The sequence below is a fragment of the Maylandia zebra genome, linkage group LG6 (assembly GCF_041146795.1).
Source record: "Maylandia zebra isolate NMK-2024a linkage group LG6, Mzebra_GT3a, whole genome shotgun sequence".
Classification (NCBI taxonomy): Eukaryota; Metazoa; Chordata; class Actinopteri; order Cichliformes; family Cichlidae; genus Maylandia; species Maylandia zebra.
Genome location: NC_135172.1, coordinates 43,866,046 through 43,888,533, shown reverse-complemented (window position 1 = coordinate 43,888,533; position 22,488 = coordinate 43,866,046). Strand labels below are relative to the sequence as shown.

At 50.5% G+C, this 22,488-nt stretch overlaps 1 protein-coding gene, 1 long non-coding RNA gene and 1 other non-coding gene across 6 annotated transcripts in view; 2 read left to right on the top strand and 1 right to left on the bottom strand.

Annotated features, from left to right (window-relative positions):
* The window catches only part of wdr17 (WD repeat domain 17), a 36,498-nt gene that overhangs the window by 3,095 nt on the left and 10,915 nt on the right, over window positions 1-22,488 (bottom strand). For 3 of the 4 annotated variants that reach the window (XM_014411953.4, XM_076885404.1, XM_076885405.1), the window contains 20 exons: window positions 11,428-11,519; window positions 11,266-11,348; window positions 11,094-11,180; window positions 9,842-10,006; window positions 9,630-9,745; window positions 9,448-9,534; window positions 9,208-9,357; window positions 8,743-8,873; window positions 5,746-5,871; window positions 5,250-5,405; window positions 5,058-5,122; window positions 4,614-4,746; window positions 4,442-4,530; window positions 4,175-4,274; window positions 3,945-4,084; window positions 3,278-3,389; window positions 2,973-3,114; window positions 2,370-2,472; window positions 2,142-2,243; window positions 921-1,019 (listed from right to left, as the gene is read on the bottom strand). In XM_014411953.4, the coding sequence (XP_014267439.3) occupies window positions 921-1,019; window positions 2,142-2,243; window positions 2,370-2,472; window positions 2,973-3,114; window positions 3,278-3,389; window positions 3,945-4,084; window positions 4,175-4,274; window positions 4,442-4,530; window positions 4,614-4,746; window positions 5,058-5,122; window positions 5,250-5,405; window positions 5,746-5,871; window positions 8,743-8,873; window positions 9,208-9,357; window positions 9,448-9,534; window positions 9,630-9,745; window positions 9,842-10,006; window positions 11,094-11,180; window positions 11,266-11,348; window positions 11,428-11,519 (2,278 nt within the window). Of the gene's footprint in view, window positions 1-920; window positions 1,020-2,141; window positions 2,244-2,369; window positions 2,473-2,972; window positions 3,115-3,227; window positions 3,390-3,944; window positions 4,085-4,174; window positions 4,275-4,441; window positions 4,531-4,613; window positions 4,747-5,057; window positions 5,123-5,249; window positions 5,406-5,745; window positions 5,872-8,742; window positions 8,874-9,207; window positions 9,358-9,447; window positions 9,535-9,629; window positions 9,746-9,841; window positions 10,007-11,093; window positions 11,181-11,265; window positions 11,349-11,427; window positions 11,520-22,488 lie in introns of those variants that run through there. The other variant, XR_013099073.1, reaches the window with a different exon arrangement.
* On the top strand, window positions 12,017-12,864 carry LOC101468826 (uncharacterized). The gene is made up of 3 exons (XR_013099086.1): window positions 12,017-12,290; window positions 12,426-12,536; window positions 12,669-12,864. It is a non-coding gene; the product is annotated as an uncharacterized LOC101468826 (transcript).
* LOC112434956 (uncharacterized) lies at window positions 14,328-21,899 on the top strand. Its single transcript, XR_013099087.1, has 4 exons — window positions 14,328-14,342; window positions 21,185-21,325; window positions 21,461-21,571; window positions 21,704-21,899. It is a non-coding gene; the product is annotated as an uncharacterized LOC112434956 (long non-coding RNA).

Here is a 22,488-nt window from a genome sequence, read left to right as displayed (position 1 = left end):
TGTGTGCCTAAGTGTGCATGTGTGTGCATGCATGTGCATGCACGCACTCGCTCGCGTCCCCAGCAGTAAGTCTGCATGTGGCGCTGCTCAGCTGTGGGGATGGTGGAAGCAGAGCAGTTATGTGTACATAAAAACATTTCTGGATGTATTAGGAAGATGCTAGTAATGAATTAACCATGCACTAGTGCTGGGAGACCGTATGCACGGCTCTTACTGATAGGCCGAGTTCATCTTTGATGCTCTGCTTCCTTAAATAGCAGCTTATGAAGTGCAGTTTCAGAACAGCACCACAAGGTGGAGCCGCCTTCATCTGAGTGCTGCTGAGCTGGAGGGGACAGCACTGACGAGACAGTCATATATTTTATTCTGAAGCTCTTCCTGATGTTGACGAGCTCCATGATAAATCATTAAAACTTTACTATCTTATATGAAGTCCAGGATTTGGTTCATTTTTCTTCAAGCGCTTTGATTTCATCGGGCTGTGGTGCAAACACGGGTCACTGTGTGCCGCTGGGACGTTCAGCCCTGAGAAGAAGATCCTCATTCAGTGACGAGCACATTTCCACCCAGACAGAGAGGAAGTAAAGCTTCCACTTCACTGATTTCAGAGTGGGCCGTAATGACTCCTGGTGCTCTTCATCCATCTGATTTCCCCTCATCAGGAAGTCCTCCAAACCTCAGAGTGACGATTCTTCAGTTAGCCGATCACTCAGTGACCATCTCAGTCTAACGGCAGATGCGGCTCCTTCATATGTCGTGATGCAGTTGCCTTGGTGACCGGCCTCATCCTGGCCGCTCTTCAGCATCACTGCTACACCTCTGCTCGTTAATGTGAGCACCTTGTAGTGTTATTGATACAACGTGTGTGTGTGTGTGTGTGTGTGTGTGTGTGTGTGTGTGTGTGTGTGTGTGTGACGTACATGCTGTTAGCTTGTGTGCAGGCCCTCCAGGCGTCCAGCTCCACAGACAGCTGCTCGATCTTCAGAGGGACACACACCTCTCGCCGCTTCAGCAGCTGACTGAGAAACACAAAGAAACGCGTTCACAGACGCTGGCGTGCAGCAGATCCAAACAATCATCGTCGATAATTCCAAATCAAAAGCCGATATTAGCTGACGTCACCGCGCACGGTGATATCTGTTCCTGTTTCTGGAAGTTATTTTGACGCTTGTGTCCAAACAAATCAGGAGATGCTGAACATTGATTACGATCAAGGAAAATGTAAACCTGCCTGTAGCGCTCCAAAGCTTCAGCTGAGGTTTAAACCAGGGGTGTCAAACATAAGGCCCGGGGGCCAGAGTGGGCTTGGCAGAGACTCCAGCCTGGCCCTTTGGATGGATTTGGAAAATGTGAAGGAGGGCGTAGATGTTGGAATTTGAACTGTGTTACAACTTTTCCTACTGATGTTTTAGTTTCCTCTTAAAGTTAAAATGGTAGAAATTACATTAAAAAATGTAAATAAACTAAAGACATTCAGGGACATTCATGCTAAACCAACATAATGAAGTCACATAAACAGAAACGGTCTGTATTTATATAGCGCTTTACTCGTCCCTAAGGACCCCAAAGCGCTTTACATATCCAGTCATCCACCCATTCAGACACACATTCACACACAGGTGATGGCAGCTACATTGTAGCCACAGCCGCCCTGGGGCGCACTGACAGAGGCGAGGCTGCCGGACACTGGCGCCACCGGGCCCTCTGACCACCACCAGTAGGCAACGGGTGAAGTGTCTTGCCCAAGGACACAACGACCGAGACTGTCCAAGCCGGGGCTCGAACCGGCAACCTTCTGATTACAAGGCGAACTCCCAACTCTTGAGCCACGATGTTTTATGATCGTGTACCAGACAAACTGCTGTTTTTCACAGTCGGTCACAGTAAAAACATTGATGTGGATTAATAAAAACTTTCTGTTTTATAACCACAGGACAGTCTGAGTGCTGACCTCACACTGAGAAAACTGCTCTTTGTGTGCAGGACTGGAAAATCCTCTGTGTGCGCTCCAAGAGAATCCAGCGTCAGCTTTCATGCTGCTGCCACACAGAGCACACTCACAGTGTGTGTGTGTGTGTGTGTGTCTGTGTGTCTGTGCACTCACAGTGTGTGTGTGTGTGTGTGTGTGTGTGTGTGCGTACCTGGTGTATTCGTAGAGTGCAGGTACGATGCTGCTGTACTGTCTTCTAATGGCCAGCAGAGCTCCAATATAACCACAGAGGATGAGCAGCTCACTGCGGGCTCTGCACGCACACACAGACACACACACACACACACACACAGACACACACACACAGACACACACTCAGGTCAGTGAACTCTGTGTGTGGTAAGAACAAACGTTGTTTCTAATAAACAGTCGTTCTCACTCGGTGGTCTTGGTCGTGATGAGGCGGTCAGTTCTAATGTAACTCATCAGGTCCAGGATTGGCTGAATGTCATCCACCATCCAATCAGATCCAGCCAGCTGTTCTGAGGAGGGAAAAAAATGAAAAGCAAGATTTGAACTAATCAGCCCGTCCATCATTATCCTTATCAGGGTCGCAGGGGGTGGAGCCTATCCCAGCTGCCACAGGGCGAGAGGCGGGGTAAACCCTGGACCCTAACACTCATCAGTGTTTATGACTATTGTGGACGATCGGTTAGCTCTTCAGTTTAAAAAAATCACAACAACAGTCGCCTCAAGGCGCTTCAGGTTGTAATGTAACGACCTACAATAACGCCGAGAAAACCCAACCATCATATGACCCCTATGAGCAGCACTTTGGCGACAGTGGGAAGGAAAAACTCCCTTTTAACAGGAAGAAACCTGCAGCAGAACCAGGCTCAGGGAGGGGCGGGGCCATCTGCTGCGAGCGGTTGGGGTGAGCCATAAACATTAAAAACATGAACTAAAACATGGAGAAAAAACACATGAAATCTTTGTTTTCTGTGAACTTCCAGCTGCTGCACAGACGCTGATGTGTGAGTACCTTTGACGTGGTTTATCCCGATCTGCAGGGCGACCTCAGGCTCGGGGCTCAGCAGGCGGAGTTTAACCGCTGAAAACAAGTCTCCTTCATTCACAGCTTCTTCTGCCAGCACCTTACACTCCTCCAGTGAAGGCAGGCCGCACTTTAACGACAGCGAGCGACATCATCACGCGTTAATATCGACATGTACACGCCCACGTCCGCTGCAAACATGTTTCTGCTGTTGTCTATTAAATAAAGGCTTTAAGTATTTACCGATCACTGCAACGTTTACATTTTACCCAGAAGGAGTCGAGCGTACGCACCCTTTCATGCAGCTGGTTGATTTCAGCCGCAGTCCCCGGGTAAAACGCGCAGAGTTTAGCCAATAAGACGTGGTTGTCGGGAATCATTCGCAGCAGGTCAGCTGACAGCTCCCTAAGTGTAAACACAGAGAAGATGAGGGTCATGTTTTTATCATGTGCAGCTTTTATGGAGCCACAGAGTGAAGCAGCTGTGTGTGCTCGTGGCTGCGACTGCGTCCGTGTGTCCTGAGTCAGCTTGTAGCTGACAGCTGGGCGCCAGCACAGCTGGATATGTGATGTCACCCAGCGGTTTGTCCGTGAGGACGGACTCACTGTTGGAGCCTCGAGTGGACATTAGAGGAACTGCAGTTTCTCCTACGTGGACGTTTACTTTGTCCTGATTGGTTCGCACTGTGCAGGTAAGCGGCCTGCACACTGATTTGTTTAAGTCTGTACCCGCCCACCTTTGAGCGCCAACAGCTGCACCTGTCAGGGAACAGTTCCCTGACATTGCGAATTTCACAAAAGAGAGCCAATCAAAAGGATGTGTCAAAGCAAAGCCACGCCCTTAAATCCCCCGATCTGATCTGTTCTCAAACTAAACCAAATCATGTGACCAGTTCAGTTAACTGAGCGTGCTCAGGGGACGGCGGTCTTCGTGTGGGGGCAAAGCAACACAAAAGCCTACCATGTCGGATTGGTCATGTACTTCCTGGCAAGGAGCTGAAGGCAGTAAGCCGTGCTCTGATTGGCCCCCTCTCCGAGGACGATGCCCACACACGCGGCCAGCTCCAGCTCGTTACCTCGCATCAGACTGGACATGGCTAACTGGAACCAAAGCACACGTCCGCACACACTTCAGCCATGTTTTAAAGCGGAGCGCAAAGAAATGCCGAAGACGGCGACTGCGACACTCACCTCGACGTCGTCCACGGCCAGGTGGCAGCACGCCGCCAGCACAGAGCATCCGTCCTGGAAGTACCACTCAGCGAGGTCCTTACAAACCTTATGGAGGAGGCTGCAGAGAGAGGAGAGCCACAGAGGTCTGCAGGTGTGACTCACACAGGTGTTCAGTTAAACTAAGGAGGAGAAGCTGACCTGAGATCAGCAGAGTATCAGCATCTGTCTGCTCTGACCTGTGCGTGCGTGCGTGCGTGCGTGCGTGTGTGTGCGTGTGCGTGCTACCTCTGGTACTGCTGCCTGTTGTCCACGTCATTAGTCGTGTGGTTGGCTGCAGAGCTTTGAGGTGCACGTATGTTCCCCTCACACGCTCCCTAAAAACATTCATGGTTAGGATGTTGTCACCTGTGCGTCCTTCGTCACAGGTGATGCGTCCGTGTTGGTGCGATCTTTGTACCTGTGCTATCAGTAAGGCCTCCAGCAGCTGTCCTCTCCCGCTGAAGAACGTCACCAGTTTTTTGATGTCTCCCGTGGCGACGCAGTACGGGATGGCGTCGTCATTATCCTCGGCCATCAGCTGGTCCGCTCTCCTGCCACAAGCACAGGCTGATATGAAGCGTGTGGAGCAGCAGGAATGTGAGACTCGGGTGATGATGACGATAAACCTTATAAACCGTTTCTTTATCGTGACCTTTGTGGCCTCGCTGCTCTGCGTTTGCAGCCTAACACTTAAACACGTCATGGACGCACGATCGCCTTAAACCTTACAAACAGTCATCTGTGCTGCCGATGGGCCCGACCTCAGCGCACTCATGTTGAGTCAGAAAACATTAAGTGCAGCCTTTCGTGTCAGAAACGGGCGCGACGCTCGGTGGTTCTCTGGGTTGGTGCTCGGTGTTACCTCTGCATGAGCTTCTTCCAGTACTTCATGGAGACTCCCGGTGCCACAGACAACGCTTTCTCCCACTGAAACACACAAAACGCTCACATCACCGAGCCCTCGGTGCAGCGTCACTCAAACTCTTCCTGCTTTTTGTTTTAGTCAAAGTTTCATTTGAACAGTGAGTTCACACACACACACACACACACACACCTGTCCCAGCTCCACCATCAGCTCACAGTATCGTTGGGTCTGTCCCAGCCTCAGATGGATATCTGCGGCTTCCTTCAGCCGCTCCTCTTTGCTCGGCGCTCCGATTCCTCCTCCGAATTTGGACATCTTCACGATGGTCAGCTCCTGAGCTTCAGACTGGAAGACAAGAAAACAAAAGCTGAGGCTAGAAAATGATCATTAGAATTAGATGTAGAACAATAAGATCAGGCTCATACTGTTTCATACACCAAGGAGTAAACATGGGTTTTAGACGTGTTTTAAACGTGGACAGTGAAGGAGCCTCCCTGATGTGCTGGGGCAGATCGTTCCACAGATCAGCAGCAGCAATAGAGACGTGCTGCACGCCTGCAGCTGCAGGAGCATGAGGCAACAGTCTCCTGCTGGATCACAACTCAAGCAGGAACAGGTGTGGCGCTGACTGTGCACGCTGCGGTAACCGTCAGCTGTGACGGTGAAAGGACCAATCAGGACTCACGGTTTTAAACTTGAGCAGGTGCTTCATGTGCATCACTCCTTTGCTGTAGCTGGCTGGGAGCAGCGAGTCGTCCTGGCCGTTAATCACTGACACCAGGTCCCACAGGTTACTGCTGCCACCTGGAGGCTGACACACACACACACACACACACACACACACACACACACGTGTGAAAACCAGCACGCTGATGCGTTCAAACATGTTTAATCAGACCAGTAATCCAGCCTCTCCTCCACCACAGACTGTGGCATCCTGCTAACATGCTGATGTTCTCTGGCTTTACTGCTGCCGCGTTTGCAGGAGGAGCAGGAGGAGGAGCAGGAGGAGGAGCAGGAGGAGATCTCACAGCGAAGACTCCAAATAAACCAGGAAGTAGTTTTAAAATCTGTAACATCTGTAATAATAATAAAAATATGTAAATATGAAAGCAGATTTCACTCTGTCCTGATCTCTGTTCTGCAAACATCACGTTCAGGCTGTGGAGGAGGAGCAGGAGGAGGAGGGGAGGAGCAGGAGGAGCAGGAGGAGGACGGGAGGAGCAGGAGAAGGAGGAGGAGCAGGAGGAGGAGGAGGGGAGGAGGAGGAAGAGGAGGAGCAGGAGGAACAGGAGGAGGAGGTCAAACAGACAAACGAGGCTGCGCTCGCAGTGAAAAGCTTGGCAGGAGGAGAAAAGCACCAAACACAAAGGGCGTGTCCAAATTCATGGGCTGCTTCCTCCTGAGGACACATTTGTAGACCGATTACATCACAGCGACGCGCTGAAGGCTGTCCACATTCGTAGACTCCTCCAAATGCGGCCGACAAATGCGTCCTCCTTTTCCCCGAATTTGAAGGATGGGTCGGGTGTGTCCTTCGTGGCGCACCATATCCCAGAATTCATAGCACGGCCCAGCCAAACTCCAGTTTCCAGCAATGGCGGCCAGTACTAAGTTTTTAATATTACTCTTACTAATGTCTGTGAAGGTTCTCAGTCATCCAGGTCATCATAGTCAAAGGAGCTTGCAAAGAAAAGCGTCTGGACTTCTTTAAGTTGCTTGAAGACGTTTCACCTCTCATCCGAGAAGCTTCTTCAGTTCTAAGGTCGCCAAAACACAAACTTAACAATGTGGTGTATGCTGTACAGTGCAGCGAGGAATGCTCAGACCTCTACATTGGAGAGACCAAACAGCCACTTCACAAGCGCATGGCACAACACAGAAGAGCCACCTCCACAGGACAAGACTCAGCAGTCCATCTGCATCTAAAGGTCAAAGGTCACTCTTTCGAGGATGCCAATGTTCACATTTTGGACAGAGAGGACAGATGGTTTGAAAGAGGAGTGAAAGAAGCATCTATGTCCACTGTGAGCGACCATCTTTGAACAGAGGCGGGGCTTACGACACCAACTCTCTGCCATCTATAATCCAGTTTTGAGATCCTCCCCAGACGCCTTAACGCCCACTCACATCCTGGGCCATCTGACCTCAGGACATCACATGATAAGGTGGGGCCAGGTTTCACAATGAACACACCCGAAACTCTGGCTGATTGGGACCCACACCCAGTTTCACACCTTGGCTCAGGCGATTAGAGGATCATCAGGGGTCCTTTTGTCCCTCTGTGGGGGGAAACTCCCACTAGGTTTATATCTGGGACTCTCCACCATTTGACCTTAGAACTGAAGAAGCTTCTCGGATGAGAGGTGAAACGTCTTCAAGCAACTTAAAGAAGTCCAGACGCTTTTCTTTGCAAGCTCCTTTGACTACTCTTACTAATATTTCTGGGTCACAAAATAAAGATTTAACATATTTTCAGGCGAGAAAGTAGCTGTGTAAACATCAAATATCTGCTCGGTTTATCAAGATATCGCATATTTGCTAAAGTGCTTCGATGTTTTCGGCGGCGTCTGTTACCCACCAGCTCGATAGCTAGCCGGGAGCTCGAGGGTTACTGAAGCCGCCGAGAACGGCACAACTCCCGGCACATCATGTTCAGATCACCGCGGACTTTCGCTGCTCAGGTTAAACGTGATATATAATTCACTTAGACAACCTAAAAATGTTATTGTTGGGCTTTTTTCAGTGTTTTGTTTGTTCGTGAGTAAATCGGTTTGGCTGAGATTAAAGCTATTAGATTAGATAAAATAAAACTTTATTAATCCCCCGGGTGGTTTTTACACAGCTGAATAAACGTCAAACAGAAAACCGAGTAAACAGACGGTCGAGAGTTTCCTCCAGTGTCCTGTTATATTTTAGATAGCAAGGAGCAGATGGCCGAGTTTATTAAACTCCACCGAGACAGCGGCGACGCTAATCTGAAGGCGAGACCGTCAGCCGTTTACTTCCGGCCTACCGACCTTCTGAGGACCCGGCCCACGTAGACCGCGAAGGCCGGGTCCTCAGAAGGATGCAGCCCATGAATTTGGACACGACCAAAGACTCTCCCCTCATGTCTCAGTTTAATAAGGATAAATGTCATTGGTCATAACAGAAGAAGCTCCGCCCCCGGCGAACCTTAGCTTTTAGCTCTATTACAGCAGTGAGAGGATGTTACTAAGCTATGACATCGTTCTAGAGCTTGGAAAAAGGACCGTGCGGTCTTTATGAAGAGTCTGAGCTTGTGCTGCTGTGAATTATGGGATGTATCTCCTTTGCTTTCACAAAGGCTGGTCTGAGACTTCCAGGTCACCTCTCTGTAATTCAAAGTCAACTTTATCTATAAATCATTAGTTATTATTCATCTCTGGCTTTTGTCCTGATTTGGTGCCGTATAAATAAAACTGACCTGAATCATTAGAAACGCAGCTCAGCGACAGGCTGGTGACCTACATATGATGAATGTTATATTAAACAGTGTAGGCAGGATTCATCTCTGTGAGCTCAGTGTGGACGTGATGAGCAGCAGCAAGCTCTCCTCAGCTCCTCGTACTCGGACTCTGATGGAGAGCTACGAGCTCACAGCCCCGCACCTCAGCGCGGGGCTGTCGGCTTAAACAGCACCTGACATCGAGGTCGTTACCGAAAAGCATTCAGAGAACCAGCGAAGCTTCTTGGCTCTGATGTCGAAGCTCAGCTTGTCCAGCTCCTGCTTGATGTCTCTGGATACTTTTCCACAGAGCAGCGGCGGAGAGCCAGGAACCATAGCTGTGTCTGCACACACACACACACACACACACACGCACACACGCACGCACGCACACGCACACGCACGCACACACACAGAGACTTCATTATAATGATAAGAAACAAAAACGGTCATAAAGTTAAAATAGTGACAATAAGACATAAATCAGGGAGCGATCAGAAGCAGTGAGCTCGACGCTTCAACGCTCGCCATGACGAAACTGTAACGCCGCCATAGAAACAAACGTTTGTCACTTTGAAGCAGCTTGTAGGTTCGGGGGTTAGCGACCCCGCAGCACAGCGGTACAACAATGACACCGGCAGCACGAGTGAGCAGATTAAAGTTCAGGTGAGTTCCCACCTGTGTTTCCGATGATCTTCTCCCAGGGCTGGTCAGCGAGGACGTTCAGCAGCAGAGGGGAGATGAGCGGCGTGAGGGACCACAGCCTCACCGTGCTGTCCCTGCTGCAGCTCGCTATGGTGAAGGGACGGCTCTGATGGCACGTGAGACCTGCACACGCACAGAGTGAGCGGCTGTGACAGGAACGCACACGAATGTTTACTGAAGCGCGCCGTAAACGGGAAGCGGAGCCCGACTCACCGTACACGTCGGCTCCGTGGTCGTAGACCGTGTCTAAACACGTGCCGTCTCTGGTGTCCCACACTCTGATGGTGTAATCCCAGGAACCTGCGAAACAGCACAAACGAGCACATCGGTCTCCTGAGACCGCCCACTGCGCACGACTCACACACCAGGGGAGGCGACGCTTGTAGAGACGTTACCTGAGATGAGCAGGTAAGGCACCTCTGTGTTCCACATCAGGCCTCTGACCGGAGCCGTGTGCCCGCTCAGCACATTGATGCAGGCGTCCTGCGTGTAGTCCCAGATACGAACAGTCCTGCACACACACACACACACACACACACACTCTTTGAACCAAGGCTAACTTGGGACGGCGTGCTCCGCCTCCTCCTCTCAGTGTGTCTGCACTCACCCATCATCCGATCCAGAGCACAGGATGCCCTCTCTCAGGGGGGACCAGCGAACGTGGAACACCTTGGCCAGGTGTCCCGTGAACACCTTCAGAGGCTGGTCCGAGCTCGTGGCCAGGTAGTACACGCGCACGTTCTTGTCCTCGCAGCCCGTCGCTATCATGTCCCTGCAGACAGAAGCACACGGTGACGTTCTCACAGCTTTAAAGGATCACTGCGCTTTATTTCAACCTGCTGCTCAGCGTTAACGAACACGCACCACCCACAGCTCCTCCATCAGCTGATGTCGGTGCACACGGACCTTTGACCCCTCAGAGCTGCTGCACACTCTTCCCTGGAAACGTAAACCCGCTGTGATGCTGGTTTAAATAGGAAATACCGACGGGTCAAACCGTGACCTCGTCGTTCTCTATTCTCGCTCACACAAACACTGCTGGACATCAGAGGAACTGCAGCGCTGGCTTTGTGTGGATGCAGCTATACGAAGCACAGACCTCAGGAACAGACGAGAACAAAGTGCAGACGTTTGTCTGTGAAGCACGTTTGGAGGAAACCAACAGCTCGCAGTAGCCGTCAGCACAAAGGAGGAGGGAGGGCGGTCTGAGTGAACACAGAGGCTACAGCTCGGACCAGACTGGGTCATCGATGGGACAAAGTCCAGGTCTGAACCAGAGGCCAGAGCTGGACCTCCAGAGAGCTGTGCATGAGCAACGCTGTGAAGAAGACTCCTCCACCTGGATGAGACAGACTAATGAAGTCACACAGGAAACATCAGCGCAGGTTCGTCCTGCTACAGGAGGGTGTACACGCTGCTGGACGATGGGATCAGTGTATCGTGTGTGTGTAGATATTAGCCCATATTTAGCTCTACTGTACACTTTAGCACGTGCTGATTGTTGACACTACAGAGGAACTTAGAAGAACATCATGTCTTCTTCATCGACTGGGACCATAAACTCATTGGACTCACAGAGCTGGTGAGCAGGAGGCTTAAACCGTAACAACAGCACTCAGCCCTGTTCAGTGTGACGTCCAGCTCTGAACCTGCCGTAGACGTTCATGTAAACGAGCCGCTGGGTCCTTTAAAGCACTTGGGTGACACGTTTTGTGCCTGGATAACCTCCAGACAGCCCGGGCTGTGACACTCACCGTCCTCGTCCTGTGTCCCCTGTTTTTCCTTCTCCGAGCTGTGACATCCTACCATGTTGCTTAAATGATTCAAGTGAAGCCCAACGATGTGGACGCAGGTCTTACTTGTTGTTCTGGCTCCAGTCGCAGCCGAACACAGCAGCGGGGTGTTTGTACTTGTGCAGGATTTTACCGTCGATGGTCCGGATGATGCTGTCGCCACAACAACAATAAAAACACGAATCACTGCAAAGGACAAACACGACGCCGTCGTCGGGAGAGAAGAGGAAGCACTCACCAGAATCCGTCTCCGCTGCAGGTAGCGATCCGCTTTGAATCCTTGTGGCTCCAGGAAATACAGAAAATGCCGTTCTTACCGTGCTGGAGGAAGACAGACAGACGCATCACGCTGTGCATCGTGCGATCGGGTTCAGACACACGGGGGCGCGGCCCTACTCACCTCGTTGAAGCGAGTGATGATTTTTCCTTTCCTGACGTCCCAGATGAACGCTCCGTTACGGGACGTCGCCCCCGCGATGCAGTTCAGGTCTCCTTCACAGAGAAACAAACACGTCATCAGCTCATCTACACGACGCAGTGAAACGCTGCTGCTGCTGCTTTAGTGACACAAAGCGTCTCAGATCACCTCAGTTTTTAAACGATGGTTTCTATTATGAAGGAGACAAAACCGACCTGCTCCTCTTATTGATCGAAGAAGAAGAAAACAGGCAAAGATGATTGATTTCTCAAAACAGCATAAACCCTGTGGGCAATCTAAAAGCTCTGTGTGTGAACTTCCTGTTATCTGTGAGCCTCGGATTAAAGAAACTGTCCCTGCTGATGAATTAGAGCGCACAGGAAGCACAGCAGCAGCGAAGCATCGCCAGACGTACAGGAAGCATCAAAGCTGGTCTGAGGGCGTCCACAGCAAACAGAAACTTTGAACCAGCTGGTTTTTCCCTCTGACTCATGATTCTCTCAACATTGAAACGGTGGCTTTGCTCGGAGTTTAACCACACACTTCATCATCGTGTTCATAAATAAGTGTTTTTATTACACAGAGAAAACTCAGGAAACAAGAAGGATCTTAGAAAGTGTCAATAGCAGCTGATGTCGACACCAACCTGCTCCCGGGGTTTCACAGTTAATGCTAAACTGGATTTGTGGGTTTTCCCAAATTAGGCAAAAAGCAGAAATAAAAAGCCCGACCGACAGACGGGATCATCGTCCAGGTGGGAAGTGTTTGTGGTTGAGTTTCCTGTTCCCGCAGAAACATGAAGACTGTGATGCTCGCTGTGCTGCTGCTGCTGGCCGTCAGTCAGAGTGAGTTAACCCGCAGACCTGCTCTCCGTTCGTCTGTTACATTTATTTGATGTTTGTAAGACGGTCTGTCGCGGCGTGAGTGAACCGTGGGGCTGCTGGCGACGGCTGAAGGTGGTTCTTTGACGTGTTTTGCAGGTGAAGCCTTGGAGTGTCACTGTGGAGGCCAGAAGTTCTGTTCACGTCCTGTGGAGACGTGCTCCAGCTCCAACGACGTCTGCTCTACTCTCGTCATCACTTCTGGGCCGGGTAAGTCTCGCCTTGCGTCGCTCTGACGTTTATGCAAAGAAAAGAGAACAAATGCATGCTGGGCCGCCTCACGGGCACTGTGAGCGGCTGGGACGATGTGTGACGGTCACTTCTGTCCTTTGGTTTTCACAGTGGTAACGCACACAAAGGGCTGCTTGAAGTCGCTGGCCTGCAGGATCCTGAATCGTCCGCCCGTGATGACTGCCAGCTGTTGCAGTTCTGATCTGTGCAACAGATAAACCGCTGCCACGCGGGACGTCGCCCGATTGGTCGACGCTCTGCTGCCGTGTGTTGTGTACTCTAGAGCAATAAAGATCAGCTGACTGTATTTACTGTCTCCGCTCCGTTTTTATCATCAAACTGATTTATTTTCACTTTGAAATATTTCTCTGACATGTTACCATAAAGTGTCGTTACGCGCGGTTAGCTCAGGTCGCTAATGATGAGACTTCAGGACGAGAAGCCCCGAAAACACCGAGTGATGTCACAGTGGCCATCGTTTATTTACAGTCTGTGATGTCTCTCAACACTGAAACGGTGTCTTTGCTCGGACACAGGAGCCCAGGGCCACATCTAGAGACGAGCGGCAAAGTCAAAGCCTGTTTTTCAAACACATACGCAGGTGTTACATTATGGTTCAAATGACTCAAATGCTGTAAGTTTACATGCTTTTCATAGAAATATAATCTGTAACTTAATTATTTTCTGCAGCCCACATAATGAAACACTTTAGTTACATAAAGCGTGAATGTTGATGTTATGTACTGTATAACCCGTATAATAAATGAATATGTACCTAATAAGTATAAAACCCAGAAAGCAACACAACACGGGGCGGTTACTTTACAAACACAAGTCTAGCTTCAGTTTCACTGTTTTTGTTAGAAAAAAATCTAATTGTTGCTCAAATTTACACAAAATGTCAGAAATCTGCGTCGTCATTAGCAACAATTTCCACCTAGTTTTGAAGGATTTGTTGGCTTTAAACCCTCTGAGGTCCAAAATACAACCGGCCAGCTTTGACTCCTTTTGAGTCTGCATTTGTATTTCACCTGTAAATATACCTTTTATATCCTTATAAATGCACCACGGAGGACGTGGGTGAAACAGAATTTCGGTACACTGTATGCTGCTGTATTGACAATAAAGCTCTTCAATCTGAATCGTTTCATTTTATTTTCTTGGCTTGCTTGGTATCAATTTTTCCGCTCGACCTCACGTGTCTGAATGACGTACTGTATTAACATAACCAGTGTTGGGGAGTAACGGAATACATGTACCGCCGTTACGTATTTAAAATACAAAATATGAGTAACTGTATTCCGTTACAGTTACCGTTTAAAAAGGTGGTATTCAGAATACAGTTACTTTGTTGAAATAAATGGATTACACTGCGGTACTTTCCTGTTTCATTTTGTCGCGGGTCAGGACTGTTTGGGTTTTGTTTGACAGCTACGTTCTGTTGTTCCAGGCGGCAGCGTTACGGTTGCCATGGTTACAGGGTGACGCTCTCTCTCTCTGCGACTGTGTGTTTCCTGGGTGAGAGAGCGCCTTTTCGTTGTTGTTGTTGTTGTTGTTGTGCTAAGCTAACAGGCAGAATGCTACAAGCATAGCTCTAAAGAATGTAGCATCATGGGCAGTGTAGTCCGTGCTGCTGGGAGAATGGACTGCCATACACGTTATGTGTCTGTGAGCGCGAGGAGGGAGAAAAAGGTACGAGCTGTCGTCGAGGAAAAACGGGAGCTGGAAGCATGTAAATATAATAATAACCACTGCAGCCAAGAAGAGAGCCTGACGAGCCCAGTTGTAAGTAAGCTGTTAAGACTCGACTGTACACCGTGTTCGTGTTTTCCTCTGAAAACAACAAGTTCCGTTGGAGCAGCCTTTCAACGCCTCTCTCTGTCTCTCGCAAGAAAAGTTGACCCACACAACAAAGTAAAGCTATTTTTCGGCTACGAGCCGACAGGGACCCCGCCGTATTAGTCAGAGGTCCCTTTACTACAGTTCGGAGTCGCGGACCTTCAGTAATAGTAATAAATCACACAGCAATAGGACATTCATGTTGTTGTAAACAGCATGATAATATATTAAGAAATCCAAAGTATTCAGAATACGTTACTGTCATTGAGTAACGTAACGGAATACGTTACAGAATACATTTTGGGGCATGTATTCTGTATTCTGTAATGGAATACATTTTAAAAGTAACCTTCCCAACACTGAACATAACTGATCTGAAATCACACAAAAACATCAAATCCTGCTCGTATATTTTCCTGTTAAACCACAGGCGTGTTGAGTAAATTATTTGTAGAACTTGAAATGCAGATATAAACGGTACATTTTGTGAACATATTGTCACGGTCGGACGGCCCTTTCCGGACGACCCTGCTTGTGTTTATGTATTCTGTATGTGTTTGCTTCTCCCTCCCTGGTCCTCGGGGTTGTTTACGGAAGTGCGCGCCGTGGGAGAGGCGTGTCCTGGCGACTGTCGTCATTGGGAGTCCCCCTTCGCTGTTGCCAGCCCACCTGCAGCTGATTACCTGACCAGTGGTTGGTAATCATTCCTCCAGGCTAGAAAGGGGTATTTAACCTGGACTCACGGCGACAGTCGACGTGGGATTATTACTCCGAACTGGAGGGGCGAGCGGAGAAGCGAGTTGGGGAGCACACACACGAAGGGAGTTACTACACGGAACGCACTGGGAGCAAGGGACGAGCACGATTGGAAAATTGCACTTTTGAATGGATTGTTGGACTTGTCTGTTTCACTGTAAATAAACGCACTGTGTTTCTGTGAGCAAGAACCGCGCCTGGGTCCCTCTTTTCCGTGACAGAATAATCCCACCACCATGGACCCAGCGGATTCTGCTTCACGCCAGCTGTCTATCCAAGCGGAGGTTTTGGAGCGACACGAGGAAATGCTGAAGCACGTTTCAAAGGAACAAACCGCGCTTCTGCAAGCCATGACAGAGCTTAAAGGTATGTTGATTTCCTCACCTAATACGGCTCCAACGCAGCCCGCCCCTTCGCTGGAAGCCGCGGCAGCCTGTCCGCTTCCTCCTTCACCTCCACCGCGGCAGCGGGAGTACTCACTCCCCGCACCCGAAAAATTTGATGGCGAGTTGGGGAGGAGCCGGGGTTTTTTGACGCAATGCTCTCTTGTGTTTAGACAGCAACCTTGTGCCTTTGCCTCTGATTCTACTAAAATCGCTTATTTGGTGCAACTTATGACTGGGCGGGCGCTTCAATGGGCTCAGGCAGTTTTAAATACCCAGCCCTCTGTGTCATATGACGTCTTTCTCAGCAAGTTTCGCTGTGTGTTTGATAAAGGCGCTAGCTCGGATGCTGCAGGTCATCGCATGTTTTCTCTGAAGCAAGGTAGGAGGAGTGTTGCTGACTTTTCCGTGGAGTTCTGGATCCTGGCGGAGGAGTCGGGCTGGGAGGAGAAAGCACTGCGTGGAGCCTTCCTCAACAGCCTTAATGAGAATATTAAGCGTGAGTTAGCAACCAAGGAACTGCCTAAAGCTTTGTCTGCTCTAATCAATATGTGTATTAACTTAGACGACCACATGCGGGAGTTCGGCAGAAGACACGGGGATGAAGAGCAACCCATGCAGCTCGGCGGAGCCAAGCTTTCCTCCTCTAGACTGGGGCGCAAACAACGGACTGGTGAGTGCTTTCTTTGTGGAAAAAGAGGACATTTTGTTGACTCCTGCCCAGACCGAGTAAAAGAGTCGGCCCGTCAGTAATTGTGGGGATACTGGCGGGCGCCACAACAAAAGTGTTCCCTCACCTCAGCTGCCCTGCTAAATTAATGTCTCATTCCCTCACTCACTCCTGCTGCGCACTCATTGACTCTGGTTCTGAACAAAATTTCCTAGACGAGGAGTTAGCCAACATCTTAGGCCTGCCCCTACTTCCCCTTCCAGAGGTCCTGAAGGTCTCAGCCTTAAATGGCGGCCATCTAGCCTCCGTCACACATCGCACTCAGGAGATTACACTCATTATTTCGGGAAATCACTCTGAGAAAATCAGTTTGTTGGTATTCAAAGCCCCCCACACCCCACTGGTACTGGGATTTCCTTGGCTCCAACATCACAACCCCCAAATCGACTGGGCCAAAGGGTGTGTAACTGGCTGGAGCACGCGGTGTCATGAACAATGTTTACTTGCCGCTGTCCCGGACAATCCTGGGACCGCCTCTGCGAAAAGCTCCTCACCCCCCGACCTTTCCTTGGTGCCCGCCGACTACCACGACCTCGGCCAGGTATTCAGCAAAAGTAAGGCGTTGTCTTTGCCTCCACATCGGCCTTACGACTGTGGAATCGACCTACTCCCAGGCGCTCCCCTGCCAGCAAGTCGGCTCTACAGTCTGTCTAAACCGGAATGCGAGGCCATGGAATGCTACATAACGGAGTCTCTGGTCGCAGGTATTATTCGCCCATCTACTTCGCCTTTAGCAGCAGGATTCTTCTTTGTAAAGAAGAAAGATAAGAGCCTGCGTCCCTGCATTGACTTTCGAGGGCTGAACAAGATCACTGTTAGGAATAAATATCCACTCCCCCTGCTGGCCTCGGCATTCGAACTATTACAGGGGGCAGTCCTGTTCACCAAACTGGATCTTCGGAGTGCCTATCATCTGGTTCGCATCCGCAAGGGTGACGAGTGGAAGACGGCTTTCAACACCCACCTGGGGCACTTCGAATACTTAGTGATGCCCTTCGGTCTCACTAACGCCCCCGCGGTCTTCCAGGCCCTGATTAATGATGTGCTCAGGGACTTTATTAACCATTTTGTCTTCGTGTATCTGGATGACATTCTGATTTTTTCCAGGTCGCAGACTGAGCACATCAACCATGTACGTCTGGTTCTACGGCGCCTATTGGAGAACCGCCTTTTTGTGAAAGCGGAGAAATGTGAGTTCCATGTGGAAACTGTTTCTTTTCTGGGTTTCATTGTGGAACAGGGGCGTTTGCGAGCTGACCCGGCCAAAGTCAAAGCCGTAGTGGAATGGCCTATTCCCAAGACCCGCAAGGAGGTGCAGAGGTTCCTGGGCTTCGCCAATTTCTACCGCCGCTTTATCAGGGATTTCAGCAAGGTAGCCCTTCCTCTAACCAACCTAACTTCTCCTAAGTTGTCTTTCCAGTGGGCCTCCGCAGCCCAGCAAGCGTTTGATCGGCTCAAGCACCTGTTTTCCTCGGCTCCGGTCCTCGTCCAGGCGGACCTCGGCCGGCCTTTCGTCGTCGAGGTGGACGCGTCCGATTCGGGCGTGGGGGCGGTTCTCTCCCAACGGATCGACGGCAAGTTGCATCCCTGTGCGTTCTTCTCCCGCAGGTTGTCTCAGGCCGAGAGAAATTACGACGTGGGCGACCGGGAGTTGCTCGCCATCAAGTGGGCCCTTGAGGAATGGCGACATTGGCTGGAGGGCACTGAGCAGCCTTTCGTGGTGTGGACGGACCACAAAAATCTGGCGTATCTCCAGGCAGCCAAGCGCCTCAACGCCCGACAAGCCAGGTGGGCCTTATTTTTTACTCGTTTTCACTTCTCCATTACTTACAGGCCCGGTTCTAGGAACACTAAACCAGACGCGTTGTCGCGCCAGTTCGCACCCGTGACCGATGAGGACGAGAAGGAAAAACCCATCCTGCCCCCCACCTGCATTGTGGGTGCACTAACATGGGAGATTGAAAAGGTGGTCAGGGACGCCCAGCGACAGGAGCCCGACCCTGGCACGGGCCCGAAAGGGAGACTATATGTTCCGGCCACAGCGCGTAGTCAGGTCATTCACTGGGCACATACTGCCAAGTTTTCGTGCCACCCAGGTAAAAATCGCACTGTCTCTTTTCTACGACGTTTGTTTTGGTGGCCCTCTCTTGTTCTCGATGTCCAGAACTATGTTGCGGCATGCCCGGTGTGCGCACGGAACAAAACCACCAACTCGCCTGCTTCTGGCCTCCTGCGACCGTTACCCACTCCAAAACGCCCATGGTCGCACATCGCCCTGGACTTCGTCACCGGCTTGCCTCCCTCTGCAGGTAACACCTCCATTCTAACCATTATTGACCGTTTTTCCAAGGCTGCCCACTTCATTGCTCTGCCCAAGCTCCCTTCTGCCTTGGAGACGGCCCAGTTACTGACGCAGCATGTGTTTCGGCTCCACGGCATACCCCAGGACATCGTTTCCGACCGTGGCCCTCAGTTCACCTCGCGGGTTTGGAAGGAGTTCTGTGCAGAATTGGGGGCTCAGGTCAGTTTGTCCTCCGGGTTCCACCCCCAAACTAATGGTCAGACCGAAAGGGCCAATCAGGAGCTGGAGGCCATGTTGCGTTGCGTCGCATCATCGAACCAAGCGACCTGGAGCGAGCAGTTGGCCTGGGTGGAGTATGCCCACAACGCCAGCACGTCATCAGCGACTGGACTCTCGCCCTTCGAGGCGTCGCTGGGGTATCAACCCCCTCTCCTCTCAATCTCTGAGGGAGAGCTGGCGGTTCCCTCGGTCCAGCACCACCTTAGGCGCTGTCGTCGGGTCTGGCGGGCCACGCGCGCAGCACTCCTGAGAACGGCCGAGCGGAACAAGGCATTGGCGGATCGCCGTCGCACTCCTGCTCCGGATTATCAGGTCGGCCAGCGGGTGTGGCTCTCCAGCAAGCACATCCCTCTTCGGACTGAGTCCAAGAAACTGGCCCCCCGGTCTCTTGGCCCCTTTGCCATCCAGGAGGTCCTGAACCCGGTGACGGTCCGGCTGGCCCTTCCGCCTGCTATGAAGGTACATAACGTCTTCCATGTTTCTCAGGTTAGGCCCGTCCGGACCAGCCCTTTGTGCCCGCCCCCTGGGCCCCCGCCACCCGCCCGGATTATCGACGGCGCCCCGGCGTATTCCATTACTCGCATAATGGATGCCCGGCGCCGCGGTAGGGGCTTTCAGTTTTTGGTGGATTGGGAGGGGTACGGTCCGGAAGAACGTTCTTGGGTGCCGCGGTCTGCCATTCTCGATCATCGCATGGTGAGAGAATTCCGCCGCCGGCATCCGGACAAGTTTGCCAGGTCGCCCGGAGGCTCCCATTAGAGGGGGGGTACTGTCACGGTCGGACGGCCCTTTCCGGACGACCCTGCTTGTGTTTATGTATTCTGTATGTGTTTGCTTCTCCCTCCCTGGTCCTCGGGGTTGTTTACGGAAGTGCGCGCCGTGGGAGAGGCGTGTCCTGGCGACTGTCGTCATTGGGAGTCCCCCTTCGCTGTTGCCAGCCCACCTGCAGCTGATTACCTGACCAGTGGTTGGTAATCATTCCTCCAGGCTAGAAAGGGGTATTTAACCTGGACTCACGGCGACAGTCGACGTGGGATTATTACTCCGAACTGGAGGGGCGAGCGGAGAAGCGAGTTGGGGAGCACACACACGAAGGGAGTTACTACACGGAACGCACTGGGAGCAAGGGACGAGCACGATTGGAAAATTGCACTTTTGAATGGATTGTTGGACTTGTCTGTTTCACTGTAAATAAACGCACTGTGTTTCTGTGAGCAAGAACCGCGCCTGGGTCCCTCTTTTCCGTGACACATATACAACTATTTCTCTAAAATGCAGCCAGTACACCTGGCCTTTTTTACATTTTGTACAGCCATTTAATAATATTACTAAAACTAAATTGAGACAACAATCAGGTGTCACAATAAGATGCCCCAAATTATTTGTGCCAGTAAAAAGTTTGTTTGTCCGCCACAGGACAGAGAACAGCACAGCGATGCAGCTGCAGGCCTGACAGCAGCAGGCGCATCACTGCTCTGGGTTTCCACTGCAGTCAACCTTTGTGACGCTCAGTAGTGCCCTCACTGACACACAAAACAAACAACGACTACACACTAAAGGTCACAAAACTCCCACATGTCAAAAATCTCCCTCTGCCGTCACTCCCAAAACTTCCCGCTCTTCCTAAACAACCAAATCCCACACGTTGACTTTCTTCTTTCTCTGCTGTTTTCGTTCTGTCCTTAGAAAAAAAAGCTTCTTAAAAAAACATGACAATGGTATTTAGAAAAAAGCATGGCTCATATGTATTTGTGATCAAAAGCTTAAATCAGTCATGTGATTTGGAGGCGCCGACACGTCCGTGGACCCCGCAGGATTAATAACACTCAGCTTCCGTCCACTTCCACAGTGTAACAACCAGCCATCTGTGTGAACTCTGGAATTCCCGAGGTGTTGTTCAAAGTGTGCTCTGGCACAATCATGAGCATCGGTTGCTACTGACAACAAGAAAAAAGCCGTTCTGCGCTATGGGCTGAACCATTTGTTAATGGTGGGGGAGGGGCACTATGCAATGTATTCAGTTTAAGAATTGATATTCACTGTTAACGGCAACTACGCTCAAAGTCTTCATGCTATTTCAATAAACAACACTGTCATGTGCAAACTAGGGCGGCACTTGCCACCGGATGCCACCCATCTAGATTCGCCGCTGCAAGAGCCCGAGTTTAACCACACACTTCATCATCGTGTTCATAAATAAGTGTTTTTATTACACAGAGAAAACTCAGGAAACAAGAAGGATCTTAGAAAGTGTCAATAGCAGCTGATGTCGACACCAACCTGCTCCCGGGGTTTCACAGTTAATGCTAAACTGGATTTGTGGGTTTTCCCAAATTAGGCAAAAAGCAGAAATAAAAAGCCCGACCGACAGACGGGATCATCGTCCAGGTGGGAAGTGTTTGTGGTTGAGTTTCCTGTTCCCGCAGAAACATGAAGACTGTGATGCTCGCTGTGCTGCTGCTGCTGGCCGTCAGTCAGAGTGAGTTAACCCGCAGACCTGCTCTCCGTTCGTCTGTTACATTTATTTGATGTTTGTAAGACGGTCTGTCGCGGCGTGAGTGAACCGTGGGGCTGCTGGCGACGGCTGAAGGTGGTTCTTTGACGTGTTTTGCAGGTAAAGCCTTGGAGTGTCACTGTGGAGGCCAGAAGTTCTGTTCACGTCCTGTGGAGACGTGCTCCAGCTCCAACGACGTCTGCTCTACTCTCGTCATCACTTCTGGGCCGGGTAAGTCTCGCCTTGCGTCGCTCTGACGTTTATGCAAAGAAAAGAGAACAAATGCATGCTGGGCCGCCTCACGGGCACTGTGAGCGGCTGGGACGATGTGTGACGGTCACTTCTGTCCTTTGGTTTTCACAGTGGTAACGCACACAAAGGGCTGCTTGAAGTCGCTGGCCTGCAGGATCCTGAATCGTCCGCCCGTGATGACTGCCAGCTGTTGCAGTTCTGATCTGTGCAACAGATAAACCGCTGCCACGCGGGACGTCGCCCGATTGGTCGACGCTCTGCTGCCGTGTGTTGTGTACTCTAGAGCAATAAAGATCAGCTGACTGTATTTACTGTCTCCGCTCCGTTTTTATCATCAAACTGATTTATTTTCACTTTGAAATATTTCTCTGACATGTTACCATAAAGTGTCGTTACCCGCGGTTAGCTCAGGTCGCTAATGATGAGACTTCAGGACGAGAAGCCCCGTTTATTTACAGTCTGATGTTTTAACGCTCTGTGTGCCGCTGCTGGCTGATGGAGACACCCTCAAGTGGTCAGTAGAGGAACTGCAGCTCGCTTCATTTTCAGCTCCAGAGGTTCCTGCGTCATTATCAGGCGGTGCAGTCCTAAAAATAACCTTTGGAAAGATGGACGTGTGAATACGATTATCGACTTTAGATGTATCCAGTCATTTTATACGCTCATATATAGAATATATGTTTCATGCATGTCAGTGGTATCTCTTATTAGAACCATGTGACCTGTAACTGTAAACCTTTGTTGCATCGTGGGAATAAAGAAAAACATAATAATTTGGTCAAAGTGAAATCTGCATTTCCACAGTGGAGAATAATTTAAAGCCGTGTTATTTAACCACTTCATGGTGTGTGTGCGTGTTCGCTGTGAGCCGGCGAATTTTAGTCCAACAGCCAAGA